The 16,109-nt window shown below is 35.4% G+C and overlaps 1 protein-coding gene across 4 annotated transcripts in view; it reads right to left on the reverse strand.

Annotated features, from left to right (window-relative positions):
• CNTN5 (contactin 5) overlaps positions 1-16,109 on the reverse strand; it is a 682,193-nt gene that overhangs the window by 45,856 nt on the left and 620,228 nt on the right. For all 4 annotated transcript variants that reach the window (XM_066989851.1, XM_066989852.1, XM_066989850.1 and 1 more), the window contains one exon: positions 7,230-7,350. In XM_066989851.1, the coding sequence (XP_066845952.1) occupies positions 7,230-7,350 (121 nt within the window). The remainder of the gene's footprint in view (positions 1-7,229; positions 7,351-16,109) is intronic.

The raw sequence follows: 16,109 nt of genomic DNA on the forward strand, positions 1-16,109 counted from the left end.
ATGTACTTTTAAACCACATTTTATAGTTACAAAGGATTTCATCCCTTTACACTACAGGATTGCTCCCAGCTCCATTTCAAGATCTTACAGCTTTCAGGTAGCTGTTTGCTCTTAAAGCTCATTTTACTTACAGTAGGCATGCTTAGTGAGTTTGGCTAGCTTTCTGTGCATAATCTTACAATACATGCTATTTATTCATTGTAGGAGAAATCTGCTTTTGAATTTGTTTTAAAGAAATCGTCCTGCCGTGATTTCTGTACTAACATTTCTATACTTTAAAGGATTTTAATTAGTTTTCTATATGCTGATAAATTTCCAAGGATGTACAGAATTAACACAGAGCATTCAGAACACTAGACATTATTTTTTGTTTCTTCCTCTGGAGGAGCACAATGTCTGTTAACATCCATAATAGAAACAGAAAACACATTACGAGCAGTATGAATGGAAAGGATAATAAAAACGGATAATAAAAACAAGTAACAGTAAACAAACTATTACTCAAATACCCCCCAAATATCTAACATTTAATCTAGTAAAATCTTAAGTATAGACCAAAGAGATAACATTAGAAACAAAGTTAACTGTATTAACTCTTAGACAGCAGAGGTCTACTTGTAACAGAATTGAGACTGATAGCATGATCTGTATTTGAGTTATTCCTAAAACATATAACATGTAATATATAGTATATAATTTTTTTGATATATAATACATAATACATAGATATAATACATAACTATATAAAATAAATTTACTAGATATGTTGAAACAATCTCTTTTACATGACCATTGATGAATACAAGGAAACATGGAAAAATAATTTGTTGGTTAGCACCTCAAATGAAAAAATAAAGGAGTAAACTTGCTGGCTACAGCATTACTGTAATTCCTCTGCAAATATTCCTTTCCTTTGCTATGCTTCCCCAAGCTTAGCTACTTTGTAGTCTTCAGTATTGCTACTGGTTTTAGTTTATGTTGTTTAGGACAATTATCCTCTGCTCCTTTACAAAACCAGAGATCAGGCTTCACTGTGTCTACAGAACCTAAGTGGAACAATCTGAAAGAAGGTTTGCTAATCTGCAGGTAAACTGACTGGTCCATAGATCATTTTAAGGTAGTTTGTATTGCAGCATCCAGCATTTAGCTGAATAGTTTGCAATTGATACTACTTACTAGCTTGTGTATAACATATTGTAAAACAGCTTTGCAAGAATAATTTACAAATAGAACTTAAATGATGGAATTTATTTGACAAAGTTAATGAACCTGGTAGCATACTTTGTTTTCTTTTATTGAATGTATGTATTAAAATATTTGAGACAGTACTCTTGATTAGGCACTGAATTTCACAGATGTAAAAAAAAAAAAAAAGACATTTCACACATTTCACAGCCTTATATTCCTTACTCAGTCACGTTGATCCTGAAAAGTAAGGTGATACAAGAAAGGGATATGTGAAAAATTACCTACATTGGTGTTGATGGTGTCACTGTCATTGCTAACAATGCAGAGGCTTATCCAGTTTATTTTACTCACATCTGTTTGAAGCGCTGTCCCAGTACACATCGGATAACAATACCACACAATGAGCCTCTATTATCCAAGAAACTTCCTGCTGTTGTGTAAAGATGCTGCTACAGCAGAAGTGCCTTACACCTCAGTGCAGGTGGAAGGGATCTCTGTTCTTGAAAGACTATAGGAATACTCAGAGTGACCTTTGTAGAAGTGTTAGACTCCTGTGTGACAACCCCAACTCCCACAATTTTACTATGCTGAACTGTCTAAGCCAATCCTCTAAACTTGCAGAAGGAGCAAGGAGTATAAAGCTAGTTTTGGTAGCAAAGACTTTGCTCAAACTTTCCTTCTTGTGGTCTATGGCAAATCAACCCTTCAGTGAGTTCTTTAGAAACTGTGTGTTTCAGGAGCAAAGGGCTACTTTGTGAGGAAAGTGAACATAAGAAATAGCCTTTGGCTCCTAGTTATGAGTTCTCCTAGTGTTCTTTAAAACCTCCTTATCTATGAGTAACAGATTTTGTACTGATAATTTAAATAACCACAAAGTGAAAAGCACTGTTGACCTTTTCTAATGTAGTTGATTGGGGCAATGCAAGGTACTAAAGGATAGCTCCTTCAGAGTGTCAACCTTTTTTTATGATGGAGGTATTTGGTGTTTTAAATTTCTCTACACTGAAACATGATAAAAGCACAAGATCATGAAGAGACCCTTTGTCATGAAAATGTGAATGCACAGATTGCTTCAAATTTCTACAGCATAATGGGGAAATAAGAACATAATAAACACTTTTTGGAAGGTAAGCTTTAGAAACAAATTAACTTACCAAGCAGGCATTGTCTTGAGGAAACCTGACACGTTGCTGGCTACAAGATCACCTGAGACATCTGTGAGATGCAAACCTTCTGGCTGGTACTTGGGTGTTTGGTAACCAAATTTGTGATCATATCATTAGTGTCAGAACACGACATGCATATTTATCCTGTATTAGAGCCTTCTGCTTTGGTAATCACTTCTTTGTGAAAAATCAGCACAGAGACAGCTCGAGTACCAGGGCGCCAGTGATAGATGGAAAACCAGCCAAGCTGAAACAGTTTGTTATTGTACTTCTCTGCTAGCTAATACTCCCTGAAAATTGAAGATCTGGTTGGATAAATAAAGGCTAGTAACCAGAAAATATATGTGACTTAGGAAAACTATTTTTGGACTGATGTCAAGAATGGGACTAACGTTCAAATAATCATAAATCACTTTTGCTTCTTAAATGGCTGATGGCTTCATGTGCTGGGGCAAACATTCATCGACTGTGTAGCAAAATATCTAGATTCTCCTGTAAAAATCCTTGTTTGCATTATGAACAGCTATTCTGCATACATTTTCCTCAGGTGAGGAAACAACTCAAGGCATAATGTAAGTGGAATCAAACAATCACTTGGTTTCAGCAGTGAAAGTCCAAAACTTGATTTTTGCAGTATACATTCGCACCAGTAAAACTGTTTATTTGCCCATTAGACATAGGTAATTCCTCTTACAGGAGTCCTCTGAAGTAGCATGTCTGCGCAGGCCTGGTTCCAGAATAGTTACTACCATATGTGAAAAGCTGTTTTCTCTTCTGGATGTCCTTGAGTTGTATCAGCCTGCCCTATATGCCTTCTGCTCTGCTATGGGTTCTGATGATTGCCTTCCAGAAAATCATGCAGTGGCATTTAAGCCTATTCTGCCTTATTCCCTTGCTGGAGGGGAAATCCAGTGCACATCTGTTATTTAGCTTTCCCAATTCCCACTTCAGTTTATTGGCTTAAGCAGCTGACAATGTCTCCTCTGAGGACTCCATTCATTTTGTGGGCACCAGCCAACTCAATGAAAGAAGCAAACATTCAGGTTGCTGGAAGGGACCCTACATCCTACCCTAAACAGGAATGCTCGTTTGTTTGTCTGCTGGCTTCTGTGTTTCTAGCTCCACTGCCTCAAAAAGGGCATTGAGTGTGTCTTGATCCCACCTAACCTACTGCCAGCAGGTATGGCATACTCTTGATGAGAGACAAGCTTCATTCTGAAGCAGGGTCTGAGGGTATCAAAAAGTGATATCCTTCCTGCACTTGAGCACTGCAGTTACTGAACTTGGCTGTAAGTGATGGGCATCACCTCTTCTTCATTGAATCAATGGCCCACATCACCTGGGCTTTGAGCTGAATCCTATCTCTCATCCTCTCCACATTCAGAGGCTAAAAGACCTCTCTGGAGACTTCCACTGAATTAAAGTGTGCATCTAGACAGGATGGGTGACACTGCTCAAATGAGGAGCTTTTGCATGCACACAGAAGCCTAAACCCAAATATTTAAGGCTCAGGCACACAATGGATGTGAGAGTGCTTTGTGACCTTTCAGATGCCTCTACTGTGTTTGGCGACCAAAATATGAACTTTCTTGGGCTTAGGTGCCAGAGGCGGTGAAAGATACTTTGCTGTAAACCATGAAACAAAAGTAACATAAACTTAATAAGCAGTCAAAAAAGAAACAAACAAGAAGGACTTTTTCATTCATGTAACTACTATTAAGAATAACTTGTGATGATGAATAGCAGAGAATTTCATAGAAGCTTATTTTGGAGAAGAAATGTTCTTGCCAAGTTAGGTAGTAGCCTACCTGAATATAAAAAGATCATGCCAGGTATGCCAGGACAGCTGTTCTCTGAACATCACTGTTAACTAGCATGAGACTACTATGAAGTATTTGTCATTCATATTCCGTATCAAGATTAAAATGCAAGATATTTAAGCTGGAAAGCTAATGTACTGCCTGAGAGGTCCAGCTGCCAACAGAACATCTCTTCCTAATGACATCCACATTCTTGGTGACATTAGAAAAAATGAAACAAAAAGGGAAACAAATAATTTGAGCTGGGAAAACAGCATTTTGGGAACAGAGAAATGACTAGGGATCACTAAAAATTGTTTCTTACTTTAATATGCATAATCTAATCACATTTTCAAAGCACTTAGGGAAGTATTTAAATTTTGTTTTGAGCAGTAAGTGCTGAAGGGATTTGAATCTTCATTTTGCCCAAACATGGTCTAGCACATCTTTTTAAATGTAATTTTGAAGTGTTCCTGAAAAAAATCACAAGGTAAAAATCATTACAAAAATAATGTTGGGCATGTATTTCATTGCAGCTCAACTAAAATCAAGATCTGTGATTAGTGAATCTGAAAATATTTTGAAAATGCTTTCAGAAGTCTATAATCCACTGTAAAAAGTTGCAGAATAAAAACTTGCTGCTGTCCTAACTTCTTTTGCTGTTCACACACACACACACACATAATAAATTCAGAAATGTTGCACCATTAATTAGCTCCTTGTAAGTAATAAAACTCAGAAGAATTGAGATTTACTTGACAGTATTCATTATCTGTTCTTCAGATATTCCTCTACTAAAGACATCTTCGAAATTTAACTTCTACTGTGTAATACAGGGCAAAGAAGAACTGCTGTACAATGGGAAAAATAGTGACAGGATTAGTTCTTTGGGTTATATTCAAGGGATCTTCCAACTGAACAACTCACAAATATGGTTTTACAAAAAATAAATATTTGTTAAGTATAGTCCATGACTTCTCCACAATAAAAGATAATGAGACACTGAAATTGTCCATCTAAAGAGCTGCAGCAAGGTGTAGTTGTTGTCCAAGTTGCTTACAATAAAGTTCTAGAAAAAATGCATTGACTTGGAAACAATGTGTGAATTGAATACATAATTCAATGCAAATTTAGTTAGTTTGCTAATAGCAATAATTCCTGAATATCATAAGGAGGAAAAATTATATGATTTTCATTTAAATTATTCTGTGTCCAATTTATTTCCTGAGGAAACGGTGTCTGTAAAACAACCTTTTGAGTCAAAAATTACGATACATTAAAAATATCAGATGAACCTTACAGTACAACTAATGGTTGAAATGCTTTTGTATGCTGCTGGTATGCTATTGTCAGCACTCAAGACTGGTATTTTGTGTAGAGGTAAAATGTGAGAAAGTAAGGTCAGAACAAGGTTGTGCTGGAACTTTGCTCATATTGGCACTTCTGAGAGTTCATAACATTGTTTCTGGTATCTTGATTTGGCCATAGGCTGTAACATTTAAAATAGGAAGATGTTTTCTGATATGAATAAAATGAAATTATTATTTTTTTTTTTTAACCGGAAACTATACTGTAAATAAAGAATATATAGCTTTGTATTTCATTGACTTTACTGCATTGTGGCAGTGTTTTCATAAATGAAGTCTTCCTCCGTAAAGTGAAATTCTTCAGTTTACTGAGATATTTGTTGAAACATCTGTTGCTACTGATCTCTTTTGCTCAGCAGTGCCCAGTATCTCCAAAAGCTAAACCTAAAGATGTTTGAAAGGTGCTGAAATTTGGGATCATCAGAGAGTGTCAAATTGCAGGCTACTGAGTGTACTCTATAAGCTGAGATAGGTGGCGAAAAAGAATTATCCAATCATAGAAATGAGGAAAGTAGAACATTGTAATCAAAGTATATTTCAATTTAAATTCTGTTACAAAGCCATCATAGTTTTAGTTTCATCAGCAAGGTGGCATGGTAATGAGACACTTGAATACATACATTCTGATACTGCTTATAATGCACTTCTTTATTTTCATCTCAAACCTCTTCCTCAGAGAAATATTTATTTTCTACTTCAAGAAACTCATATATATAACTGGTATTCTTCAATAAAACAATTTATTAGCTGGTCTGCAGTGTCCTAGATAGTAGTAAGCTAAAAGATTTTTATCGCTTAACAAATTCAGTGACGTTAAAGTTGAGATTGCCTTGCTTACCCATAGAGCTTTCTGCTCTTGTCTCAGGGAGGTAAAGGTAACGCACAAGTTTTGCATAACCCACAAGGATGACTCAGATTTCATAAAGCTGCTAAACCAGCATTATGTTGAAGTGCCCAGTTGTGCCATAGCTTATAGAAAGCTGATGGTCCTAAAAGTAACTTTATGGAAATATTTAGCAGCTACTCTCATCAAAATGTGAAAAGCTCTGCACTCAGCCAGAAGCATTCTTTATCATTTCAAGCATATATTCATCCTAAAAGTGACGGATATGAAAACATCAAATCTAAAGAAGTAGTGGAATGCAATAGAAGACATATTTCTGAAAGATTATAATCTCTAAATAATGTTATTTTATTTTTATCTGGAGTTTTTCAAATATTAATGAAATATCTACCTCAATTTATACTTTCAAAAACCATGTACTCCATAGCGAGGTTACCCAGCTGTGCTACCTAGCAGGGATCCATGCATTTTGATGTTGTAACACTCCCCAGATGTATTGCCAGTAAGTGGACTAGAAGTCCTTCACTCCCGTTGTGCACTGAGCATACACATGCACACACGGAGTGCAGACATACTCAACATAAGGCAATGCACATATGGTGCTAAAGCTTGGCTTTATTGCCGGCCAGTTGGTGTCCTGGTTAAGATCTGAGATTCTGCAGAGCATCGACCATGTGTTCCTGCATGTAATCAGGAATGTTAAATGGAATTTAACATTCAGCTTAAAAAATTACCCAGGCCTAAAGATGTAGCCAAATTTTGGTGGTCACAATACCTTGTGGTCCCTAAAGCCCACATATTTAAATTCCCTGGTACAGTGATTTCTGGTGCCTGTGTGTTCAGAGGGAGCTGTGAGGCTACTCACCCCTAACAAGCAGCTCCGTCTCATCTGACACGGTGTCTGCTGCGGTCTGGACCCTGCAGCCGTATCTCCCAGCGTGCATCAGGAGGATGTTCCTGATCATCAGATCTGCAGAGGACGCTTGCTGAAACAGGGATGAAGGGTCCGTTTAAAGTTTAATAAATCTGTGTTCAAGATAGCTCACAAAGGTGTTTTGTGAAGTGTGAGAAACTCACGGCTGCAACTTTCATCTTACATTTATGTGCCTTAATGCTCTCTTCGAGGATTATCAGAACACTTTTCTTATACAATTATTAATAGGGATTAAAGAAGAGGATTTCAGGTTTTTAATAACTTTGACTTTGCTTAAAACTCTCTGTGAATATTTGCATGCTCAAAGAAAATGATTCCAAACTAACATAAAGAAATTTGTTAAGGAGCCAAACAGATTTTTTTTGATGTAATCCTTAGCGTTGAAAAGGTAGTCTTAGAAATGCAGGACTCTCTCTTCCTCTTCCCTACAATGCAGAGACATTAGGAGTATATATCTCTACATTAATGAAATTAAGATAAATTGAAACAAAATGTTAATTGATTTTATTGACAAAGGGGAAATTAATACTAAATAAGACCAAAGAAATATAAACAGATTTTCATTTTTCCTGCTGAAATTTGTATATATTTAAATCTGAAACATGTAATCTGTAGATATATGTACAAAGAGAATCAGTTCAGATTTTTATTTTTCATCATTCTAGGCAACAGTAATTGCAATACCCCAAAATTATGATCAGAAAATTGAAAAGTACAACAGCCTTTTGGAGGATGAATGGCTTTTTCTAAGAATCTTAGTATTATTTCTTAAATTGAGGTGATGATATTAGATTTTACATATACAAAATAATTTATATCCAAAACTTACTTTAGGTATTCCATCTTATTCCATCAGATGTAGTGAGCCCAAGTCCACAGATACAGTTATAATACTGTAGCTACTTAAGGAAAGATCATGTAAGGGTGAACAGAAGTCACCCTGAGGATATGATGTAGCAATTACAGTTTACTTTCTCAATTCTGTGTTCTGAAAATACTTGAAAAATTTGTAATTCTAATGTAAACTTTAACAATATGTACATATATATTATAGCTACATACAGCTGATTGCCATATATATTTTTGTTCCTGTCAAAATATTTTTTTCTTGAGTCAAAGAGAAATGTTTTTAACAGATTAACCCACAATAGACAAAATGTCCTGCAACTATCTCTAAATTTCCTTATCGTTGCTACTTTGTATGATATGTGAACCTAACATGTACAATAGAATTATAATTACACTGCTTATAATATAAAATGTATAATTTTAATAATTACTCTACATAATCTATATAATGCATAATCTATAATAATCTACAATTAAATAATATATAGTTTTATTAAGTACAACTATTCCTATTATAAGTTATTATGTAAACTGCTATTATATTCTTAAGCCATCTAGAGTTTATATAATAATAAATCACTATGCTATATAAAATGTATTACATCATGTACACTGCATTTTTTACAACAATAAAACAAATACACATAATATATAATAAATACATACAATATATAATAAATACATATACTGACTATTTACGTTATGTTAAATTATATTTACAATATTATTGCGTATTACTTATTACATGAGTAATAGATTTCCATATATAGTTACATATTTTTATATAAAGTAGTATAATGTAATGCAGTGCAATATAGCCTAATATGGTATAATACTGTATGTTATATACTATGTACAGGTGTTTATATACTTCTTCTTGGTGTTTCACTTTAAGAAACATTTACTGAGTAGAGGTATTTCTCTTCTCAGATTTTATTTACTTTGCTAACCAAAAAAAGATTGTCAGTCTCTGCTTGAATGACAGTTTCCCCAGGTTGTCATTGGCTGCACTGGTTTTAATTTGAGTCACTTTTATCCTGAATGACTAGAATTGTATTTATTTGCCTGTTTTTATTTTATTTATTTATTATTATTTTTTTCTTCACATACTTATTCTGCAGTCAGGTAGGTAGGTGCAGTCAGATCTTTATTCTTCTCAATCATTTGCAAGTTATGAGCTCTCACTTTATAACCATCATCCCATATGTATATGACCTTGCACTTTGAAGTATTAAATTTATGTTTAAAACTTCAGTTCTCAAACCCATCTAATTTTTCTTGTGTGATATTTTCGTCATCTGCTGTTTTGGTAATATGCCCAATTTTGTACCATGCAATTGTCATTTGCATTCTTTTACATCTATGCCAAGGTCATTAAAGACAAGGTTAAATAGGATTGATTCCAAGATGCAATCTTTTAAAAGTCAGTTTCTCCTTTCTGGGCAGAGCAGCTCCTTTTCAGCACAATATCCTGCCTTATCTTCTTTAGCTGATGAATGGAATGGAATGGAATGGAATGGAATGGAATGGAATGGAATGGAATGGAATAGTTCAGTTGGAAGGGACCTTCAAGGGATCATTTAGTCCATCTGCCTGACCACTTCAGGGCTAACCAATCTTCTCCTCATTTACATTTTTGGAAGTGGGGTTGTCGTATTCCACACAGCACCAAGGCCAAATCCCTACTGAAGCATATTCACATGGAAGGAAGGAAAAGAGAGGAAGCAGGTCAAGAACATCACTGACACTGACACTGACCAGCGTGAGTGATCTATGGCTCAATAACCCTGTAAATGTAAGAAATGTGTATATAATGGTAGCATTTTGCCTTCTGAAGTGTCCTCAGAATGATATTGCTGGAAGCAAGCTACTCATTACCAGGTCGTAATACAATTCCTGTATTTCTGCTCTGGCATTCCAGAAATCACAGTGATGAGTGCTCTGCAGCTGTAAAAGCATATGCATGACCAGGAGTCAACTTCAGGAAACACATTTTTCTAACATATCAGAGTTTACTAGCCAGTGAAATGGGTTGTTCAAGATGATTAATGTTTCTAGTACAAAGCCTTGAATATTAGAAAGGTAAGGCCAGAATTAGTCCACTTTTGTTCTCTCTCCTTTGGGGGTAATTTACGTTCAATGTGTTTTGCTGTTAAGTGGGGAGAAAAACATTATAGGTAGGAACTATTTGGCTTCATTGCTCATGAGCTGTTAAAAAACCTGACTGTCACTGTCTTCTTGAGAGTTCATGACTATGTGAATCGTAATATTCTTAATCAGGAAAGATATACGCATTTCATATGCATGCCTTTGTAGCTGGGCAGGCTAGCAGCTATTGGAAGAATCATTGCTCTAAGTAGAGAGCTCTGCAGTAAAATGGAAGCCTGTGAAACACTTGGATTTATTACAGCACAACAGAATGTACAGCCAGCATTGTGTGAGTGGAAGAATATTACATTTGGTATGTTTAATACAGATGGATATAGGTTTAGACATTAGCTTCGTTATCACGGAAAATGATGAGACATTTTAGATTCCATTTAGATAACTAGGAACTATGTTTGACCAAGACCTCTAAAAAAGACAATATTATTTGCTGTTCAGTGGTATCAAGGGTCTTTACAAATTTTAAGGTTTCTCTTATTTTATGCAAGATATATAAATTTTAGAAAAAAAAATTGTTATATAGTAAGAGTTTAGTAATATTTAACTTTACTCTGGGGATAAAACGCTGCATAACTCTAAGTATTCCTAGATTTTATCCTTGTTTTGTACAAAGGTTTCACAATATACAGAAAGACTAAGTAAAGGCTTCATTAAGTGAGCTGTGCTATTGTTGCTATGCTGTTGCTATGCTCATTCTCATCTACTGGAATGTGAGGACTTTCATATTGACCCTTAAAGCAGCCCTCATTATTGGGAATGAAAGGGTTTGTTTATTTAGGAAAAGTGTTAGAAGCCATAGTAATAGGCCATTATCTTGTGGAGATTATTATAGAGACTCCCCTTTACCTGGTTGGTTCTTTACACTAATGTCAATAGAGAATTGTCTGGATAATCATAATTTGTATCTATGTTGACAATTAGCTTTGTGTCTGAACTTCCCTAGGCCTGGAACAAAGTCAGGGAAGAAGACACTGCGGCCAAACAGTTGGCACATGTAAGACTGGACTAGAGTTTTAGACTGGATTAAAACCAATGAGAATTTGAAAGACATTACAATACCAGTGGGTCAAGGTTCATGTATCGTTTTGCTGATGATCTTATCCTGTAATAAGTTCAAGACTACAAGAAGTTCTGGTGGTCAAACTGATGCGCTAGCTTTCCATATCTTAAGACAATCTCTATAACATGTCACTGGAGTTGCTTGTTTAAATCTGAGTGATGACAATCCAGTTTTAAAAAAATCTGTTAAGCAGAGAAACATGTAATGTTTCAGCAAAAGCAAAGCCTTGCCCTCCCCTTTAGGGAAGATGCAGAACAGGCGATTGCAAGTAGCGTAGAAAGAGCTTGCATCTTGACTATATGACTCAGAACAGCCTGAGGTATCTGTGACTGTGTGGTTTTAATATAACTGAAAGCCAAAATTAGTGGTGTCTAAAATTCTTTGTCTACATCTAAATTTCCAATTTATTAAGTGTACATTCCTGAAAACTGCATTTTATTCCACTAATTTTATGCTCTTCTTCAACAGAGCACATTTTGCAATAAGTGCATTATATCAAAGAAGCATTTAATTAGAAAAAATCTATATTCATTGTTGTTCTGAATATCATTTATTACCTATTTAGCCAAGTATCAGAAGTATTTGTATTTATTCAGTAAAAACTTCTACTGTGTGGAATATATCTTGTATTTTAACAAATTTAAGGAACATTTATTAGGCAACTTCTAATGATTTTAAGGAAAGGTAAAATTAACCTTCAAGGCCAACATCAGCTGTGCACTTACTGCAACACTGAGCACTTTCGTGGCCTTCATTAACCAACAAATAAATAATAATGCAGCTGCTATGCTATCTGTCATGACTAATAGTTCTTCTTTCTAGGACAACAAATTATTGTGTCATTTATATTATGCTCCAGAGTATTCCATTCATCAGTTTTTGGGTGGCTCCAGTGATGAACACTGTGTGAATCTATTGTTCTCACTGTTCCAGTGTGGTATGTTATCTGAGGTCATAGTTATGTTTTCAGTGTATCTACTTAGGTTTACCAGTAAGGTATTGATTATTTTATTGTTTTGTTTTGTTTTGTTTTATTTTATTTTATTTTATTTTATTTTATTTTATTTTATTTTATTTTATTTTATTTTATTTTATTTTATTTTATTTTATTTTATTTTATTTTATTTTATTTTATTTTATTTTATTTTATTTTATTTTATTTTATTTTATTTTATTTTATTTTATTTTTTTCCCACAAGCTGATGCAACCTGTACATAGCATTTGCATTTGATATAGAGATACTTCCAAGGAGCATGTTATATTCATATTTAGTTAAATGAGCATCACCCTGTTGGATTTGTCTTTTGCACCCATTGCCCTAAAGTTGTAGGGGAAGGGAAGGGAAGGGAAGGGAAGGGAAGGGAAGGGAAGGGAAGGGAAGGGAAGGGAAGAAGGGAAGGGAAGGGAAGGGAAGGGAAGGGAAGGGAAGGGAAGGGAAGGGAAGGGAAGGGAAGGGAAGGGAAGGGAAGGGAAGGGAAGGGAAGGGAAGGGAAGGGAAGGGAAGGGAAGGGAAGGGAAGGGAAGGGAAGGGAAGGGAAGGGGGAAGGGAAGGGAAGGGAAGGGAAGGGAAGGGAAGGGAAGGGAAGGGAAGGGAAGGGAAGGGAAGGGAAGGGAAGGGAAGGGAAGGGAAGGGAAGGGAAGGCCTTGCTGAGAACTTTTTGTTGTTGAATTAATACTTTTTCAGCCATTCCACATCCGTATTGAAAGGAAGCTGTATGTGGATTTTTTCCCTCTCTGTTTCATAAATGCTAAGAGACTGTGAGTTGCTTTGCAGTGAAGCAACTTTTACATATGGTTCTTAAAGTGGAGAGAATTATACTTATTCTTCCTTTGAGACTGGGTTCATTATCTTGAACTGGTTGCTAGGAAACCTCCCCATTAATCTGTCCATTCATTTGCTGAGTTTTTATCTCCAAACCAAGGTGGTTCATTCAGTATCCCACCTTTTCTTTTAAAGGCTTTGTGCAAGAACAATCTATAATCTACCTTCTTGAAATGGAGCTCATGGTTACACAACAGAGCCATTTTTTAGCATCCAGTAAGTCTGTTCACTTCCTTCTATCTCTTCCATCAAAGAATTAAACATTGGTTTGATAATTAAAAAGCTCATTACATCTATTCAAGCTACAGAATCATATGTGGAAAATATACATTAAACTTTAAGAACCTTACATCACTCTCTCCTCATGAGAGAATCCTAGAATTCATTTCACCTGTTTCTAACGCCTCTAGTTTTCTGTGTTGGTTATAATACTTCCCTTCCGCACTCCAGATGCAGTTGTGTAAATGTAGCTCTGCTTTGTCTCGGCAAGAGGGACAAAAAGACAAGGCAGTTCAAAATCCCAGGTAGTCAATTGAAATGATTTGGCAACTCGCAGCTCACAGCTTCTGCACTGCAGGGGCCTGGGGTCTAGAAACTCTGCCTATCACTTGTGTCAAAGATTGGGCTTGGGAGCTCCACCTGGCCACCATGCTGTGAAAATTGTCTCCCTGCTTGGGAAGAACATATGTAAAAGGGTAGTGAAACGGTTGTAACAGATCATGAGAAAACACAAGGTTAAATCAATAAGGAAAAGAGTGGGCCAACAACCATTACAGGAAAACTTTTATGTTGAAAGCCTAACCCGTGTTTGAGTCAGTTCTTCACAATGACTACAGGGGTTTTCTGAGGCTATTTGTCTGTCATCTCACTTGCTTGACAGTCAGGTGTGAAGATACTTTCCTGAAAAAATAGTTTCTGCATAGAAGAGAATGGTCAAGAGGTATAAAAAGCTTGAAAATTAGATAAACATTTTGTAAAGTCATCTTCCGTACAAACTTAGATCAGTAAAACAATGTTCTGTAATTAAATGGGACAGAGATTTGATCCCACATAAGAAAGACCACAGCTATTAATGTTATCTTGTTCAGTTTAAGTAATTATTTAAAATATATGGCTATTTTTACAGCTAACACACAGATGAATTCCTGACTCATGCATTATTGGATTTAGCAGAATAGTCTTTATTAATGAAATTCAGTCAGGCTAAATTGAAAAATGATTTCACAGCTGAATCTTGCTTGTTTGACATATTTGATTAGCAATGGAATTTATTTTTGGTGAATTTATCTGAAGTAAAATAATGATTTTACAGAATAACCTCATGGCTATGTGAGCTTTATACCACCAACAGTAAATGAAAAATAGCAATACAATAAAGTTCTTTTAAATTATACTGATGATTTATATGTACATTATGATGGATTGTTGGCTTCAAGCCAACTTCTGTTTGTAATACATTAAGGACAATGGAAGTACCATTTCATGCAAATTCTTAGCTTTAGCATATCAACCACTTGCCTGTTGCTCATGATGTTTACAAATTGCAAATATTTAATGTGTTGAAAAGCAACAGATTTTTGTGTTGATATAAGGATCATGGAAAATTATAATGTGTGTTCTATCATTTAATCATATAAACAAATTTGGAACAAAGATTAATTTACTGTCAATGTTTATTGTGATTACTGTTATATAACAGTATAATAATGGTGGTATAATAGTATCCACACTGGTGCCGGTTGACTGAGGAATACCTGATGATACAAAATTTGTATTACCCCTATCTATAAGAAATTGTAAAAAGAGTTGGCTTCAAAGTTTCAGATTTTTGGATCCATAATGATCTTCTAGTGGGAATATGGACCTTTCTAGTGATATTATTTTTGAGCACTGTGCATAGTGAAAGCAGCAATAATGAAAACTGTTGTTTAGAGTGAGCACTGCTGGTTAGGAACAGATGTCAGGGTGTTGGGGTAGACAGAGTGGACTTTACAGTACTGCTTGACTTGCTGCAAATTAGTTCAATTCATGGTATTGAGAGAACATAGAAGAAGAGATGAAGTTAAATGAGTGTCAGGAATATCTCAGGTACTGGGATAGTTTTGTGAAGTTTAGAAGGAAAAAAGCAGATAAGGTATTTATTAAAAATGGAAAAGTGATAAAAAAGCTGGGATATGAAGTGAAAATCTTCAGGACAGAGAACGCCCCTACTCTCACATTCCCCAATTTGTTTTCTGCATCGAAGTTATTATTAACAGGAAGGAAAGAGTGAAATACATAGAATATTTGTGCTCTGTTTAAAGCTGCAGAGAGATTAAAAAAAAAAAAAAAGAGGGAGACTGTGGAGCTAAATATATGATTTGAGTATTGAAAATTTGAAATTTGAATATTTGAAAATTTGTGATGGTAGTGATGGATCATGTGATGTTAGTGATGGATGAAGATGATAGAAATGAAAGTAGCATCCAGCTGTGACAATTGTACCATTTTAAGGAAACATCAGAACAGGAAACATGAAGAGCAGACACATGACTGTGATTTCATTAGCGTGCACCACAAAGGATGCTACGACAGCTGTATGTGAACAGAGATTTATTAGCAGGGTTCAAAGCTGATGGCACACCTTAACTCTGGGAAAGAAAGCCACCTAGGAGAAGAAAAAACAAACAAACAAACAAACAAACAAAATGAGAAAGAGAAAAAGGGAAAAGAAATGAATACTTTTCCTGGTGGCCAGCCAGAGAAACCACTGTCCTCTCAAGGTTCTCTCCAGTGCAGTAGGTGACAGAGAAGACAATGATGAGAATTAGTTTTTGCCATTTTCCCCCCTGGCCTTTGTCCTTTTCTTTGATACCTGTTCAATCACCTTATTGGTTAATGTTGATTGGAGTATGTTAATTAAGAACCAATGTT

This window comes from Anser cygnoides, chromosome 1, assembly GCF_040182565.1.
Source record: "Anser cygnoides isolate HZ-2024a breed goose chromosome 1, Taihu_goose_T2T_genome, whole genome shotgun sequence".
In the NCBI taxonomy this organism is placed as follows: Eukaryota; Metazoa; Chordata; class Aves; order Anseriformes; family Anatidae; genus Anser; species Anser cygnoides.